Source organism: Sinocyclocheilus rhinocerous, unplaced genomic scaffold (assembly GCF_001515625.1).
Source record: "Sinocyclocheilus rhinocerous isolate Xijiao unplaced genomic scaffold, SAMN03320098_v1.1 scaffold311, whole genome shotgun sequence".
Taxonomy (NCBI): Eukaryota; Metazoa; Chordata; class Actinopteri; order Cypriniformes; family Cyprinidae; genus Sinocyclocheilus; species Sinocyclocheilus rhinocerous.
The window spans coordinates 351,948-355,478 of NW_015623669.1; the positions used below are offsets into that span (position 1 = coordinate 351,948).

Sequence of the window (3,531 nt, forward strand, 5' to 3'; positions counted from 1 at the left end):
TTTTGCTCACCAAGGCTGCATTTATTTGATCCAAAGTACAGCAAAAACAGTAAAATGTTGAAATATTTTTACTATTTAAAATTATTTTCTATTTGAATAGATTTTAAAATGTAATTTATTTCTGTGATGCGCAGCTGTATTTTCAGCATCATTACTCCAGTCTTCAGTGTCACATGATCTTCAGAAATCATTCTAATATGCTGATTTGCTGATTATCAGTATTTAAAACAGTTGAGTACATTTTTTTTTCCGGATTATTTGATGAATAGAAAGATTCAAAGATCAGCATTTATCTGAAATAAAAAGCTTTTGTAACGTTATACACTATTCCATTCAGTATAATTTTTATTATTTTTTTGGGAAAGAAATTATAGAAATTAATACTTTTATTTAGCAAGGATGCTTAAAATTGATCAAAAGTGATGATAAAGGCATTTATAATGTTACAAAAGATTTCTATTTCAGATAAATAGTGTTCATATCGATATCGGAATTATATCGTATCGACCGAAATTAAGAAATGTATCGTGATATCAATTTTGGCCATATCGTCCAGCCCTAAGTTCACCACAAAATCAACTCATGTAGTCGTATACACATCAGAATTTGCCTCAGTCACAGTAACAGTTACACTTTAATTGCTCTTTCCATTCAACAAAAGTGAATGGTTACTGACACTCTGTCACGTCGCCTAACACTTCTCATTTCTCTCACACAGAAGAAAGTCAGGCACAAACAGCATAAGGTTCAATAAATGTTGACAGAATTTGTATCTTTGGATTAGTTATTTCTTTAGCGACAAAATGTAGAACAGAACCCATTAGTTAGATGCGGTCTACACTGAATGCGGCGCGACACTCACCGACAGTAAACTGATGCCTCGTTCTATTTATGACGTAAAGTTACGGACACAAAGTTCAAATTATTTGCAACGGTCGCTTTGTCGCGTCCAGTGTAGAGAGACTCAGCGCGGCGCGACAACTGTCGCATACGGTGTAACGTTAGAGAGTCTCACCTGTGGGGATGCCCAGGTCTTTGCTTCCCCGTCCGAATCCGCGGACGACCTGTCCCCGACAGAAATGCGGCAAACTCTTCATGTCGACGCGTTCAAAGAGATCCGGAGATCCAGGGCTGGTGCGGACAGAGAGTCTGCTGATTCTAGACTCTTCTCTCTTATCTAATGTGCCCGTTTACCCAGGGAATAACCGTTTTATAACGAAGAACCTTTCAGTTTCGGTCCCAGCCTTTGTGAATCTTTAGATGAAATGAAGGAGTGATATCCTCTGGGATACAGCAGGTCGGTAAGTTGATTTCTACCGTAATGTGACCGGTTCAGTTGACCGAAAGTGTCGCACTCATCATCATACAGCAGTTTTTCCCCAACGACCTTCGCTGACGTATTTCCTTTAGCATATATTAAAAATAAAAGTCCTATATATTTTAACTTGATCAACTGGAACTGAATGTAATTTTAACTAAATCACTAGTATTTTGTGTGCAAATAAATAATTAAGCTCGCACGATTTAAGTGACTAGACAAAAATAATAATTAGTAGATAGTTTTGTCCAGGAATAATAAAGTAGGCTACAACCCTACATACCTTCCCAACTCCTGCTGCCTGTCATCACGTGACAAAATGTATGATTTTTCAATACCTTTTATATTATATTCACGTTTACATTCTATAAACTATTTAATTACCTCACTGTATAAATAGCTCTAGTATGACTCTGAATGATGAAATAATTGTATGTGAACGGTTTTTATTCATATTTATATACTGTTTGATTGATAAATTATTATGCCAAACCACCATCAAGTAACAAATAATGTACTTCTGCAATTTCTCAATAAGTTGCAAATATCCGATCTGGGTGGACATTAGTGGTAGGTTTCATCCACAGTCCGTCGTTTTCAACGAGAAGGTCATGCCTTTAGTCAGTGATCAGAAGGTGTCGCCATTGTCTGCAGGTGTGGAGTATCATTTGCGTCTGTAGCACCAGATCTATCGCGCTTTTATATACTACTCTTTTATATGATAGCTTTTCCTTGCATTATATCTTAAATTAAATTGATTAATTTATCTATTAATTTAATTCAATTTAAAACATAGATGCAATCCCAAAATATTTGGCTCTGGAGATGCACAAAACCTGGTTATACTTGGCTATATATTCCGAATGAATAATTAAGTTAAAGCAAAAATAAAGTTGCATTATATTTAGCTCCCATGTTGCAAAGTCCTTAGTCCACTGTTTTAACACTAATAGTGTTGCTGCCAAATTTAGTCAAAAGAAATAATAAGGAAGAAGAAGAAAAAATGCAGAAAATAGACCCAGAAAAGATCGATATAATTGTTTTTCATCAAAATAAAAATATTTTTACGGTATATATTCGGGATATTCAGATTTAGGAAATTCCTATATTGTGTGAACTATCATTTAACAGATTAAAACCAAATAAAAATCACATTTTGCAATATTAGACTATTCATAATTTATAATTTTATATATTTATGTTGGATATAAACCTTTTTCAAGGTTTAATTAAATTGAACAAACAACAAACATATTTTCCTCACAATGAACATCCTGCGAATGATGTAAGTAAGCCTAAATAACCATGCATACATAACAATAATGCTCCATTATAACACTGTGGTTGACGTCATAAAAACCCTGTGCTAATTTTAAAACCATTTTATACTTGATACTGATTGGTCGGACACAAAGAGCTAAATGAGTGAGAACTTACAATAGAAGAAGAGATGTTACATTATAGATAGACTATATATACTGCCCAAATAGTCCATAGAAAAAGTAACTTATAAACACAGAGAAATTAATTTTGTAATTTAGGCTATATTAGGCTACTTCATATTATTGTTTTGCAACAATGATCAGCTGACTGTACATTATCCCTTACATAGGGATTTTTTTCATGCTCTTAGCATGAAATTGAATTTTTTTTACTGTTGTAACTTGATACTGATTGGTCGGACACAACGAGCTAAATGAGTGAGAACTTACAATAGAAGAAGAGATGTTACATTATAGATAGACTATATACTGCCCAAATAGTCCATAGAAAAAGTAACTTATAAACACAGAGAAATTAATTTTGTAATTTAGGCTATATTAGGCTACTTCATATTATTGTTTTGCAACAATGATCAGCTGACTGTACATTATCCCTTACATAGGGATTTTTTTCATGCTCTTAGCATGAAATTGACTTTTTTTTTTACTGTTGTAGAAAAGTAATGTGCATCACTTATTGCTAATTTGAAAAAGTAGCCTAACTAGTCAAAACGTTTTATGAATTATTTATTTATTTATTAATAAATCCTCTGTCCTATTAAAGCAAGGACAGAATTAAAAAAAAAATTTTTTTAAGGCCTTAGATTTGAGTCTATTCATCGGTCATTGATTGGATCTTGAGATGTGGGCGTTGCACTCGAAAATGGCCGTGAGCTTGCAGTGGATTGTGGAGGGGTGGGGTTTAGGCAAACTAAATGATTGGAGAAGTCC

General features: G+C 33.7%; 1 protein-coding gene across 1 annotated transcript in view; it reads right to left on the reverse strand.

The window, feature by feature from the left end:
* LOC107723557 (riboflavin kinase-like) overlaps positions 1–1,418 on the reverse strand; it is a 7,538-nt gene extending 6,120 nt beyond the window's left edge. The window contains exon 1 of the mRNA XM_016532285.1: positions 1,016–1,418. Coding sequence (XP_016387771.1) covers positions 1,016–1,097 — 82 coding nt within the window. The 5' untranslated portion in view covers positions 1,098–1,418. The remainder of the gene's footprint in view (positions 1–1,015) is intronic.
* Between the last annotated feature and the right edge of the window lie 2,113 nt (positions 1,419–3,531).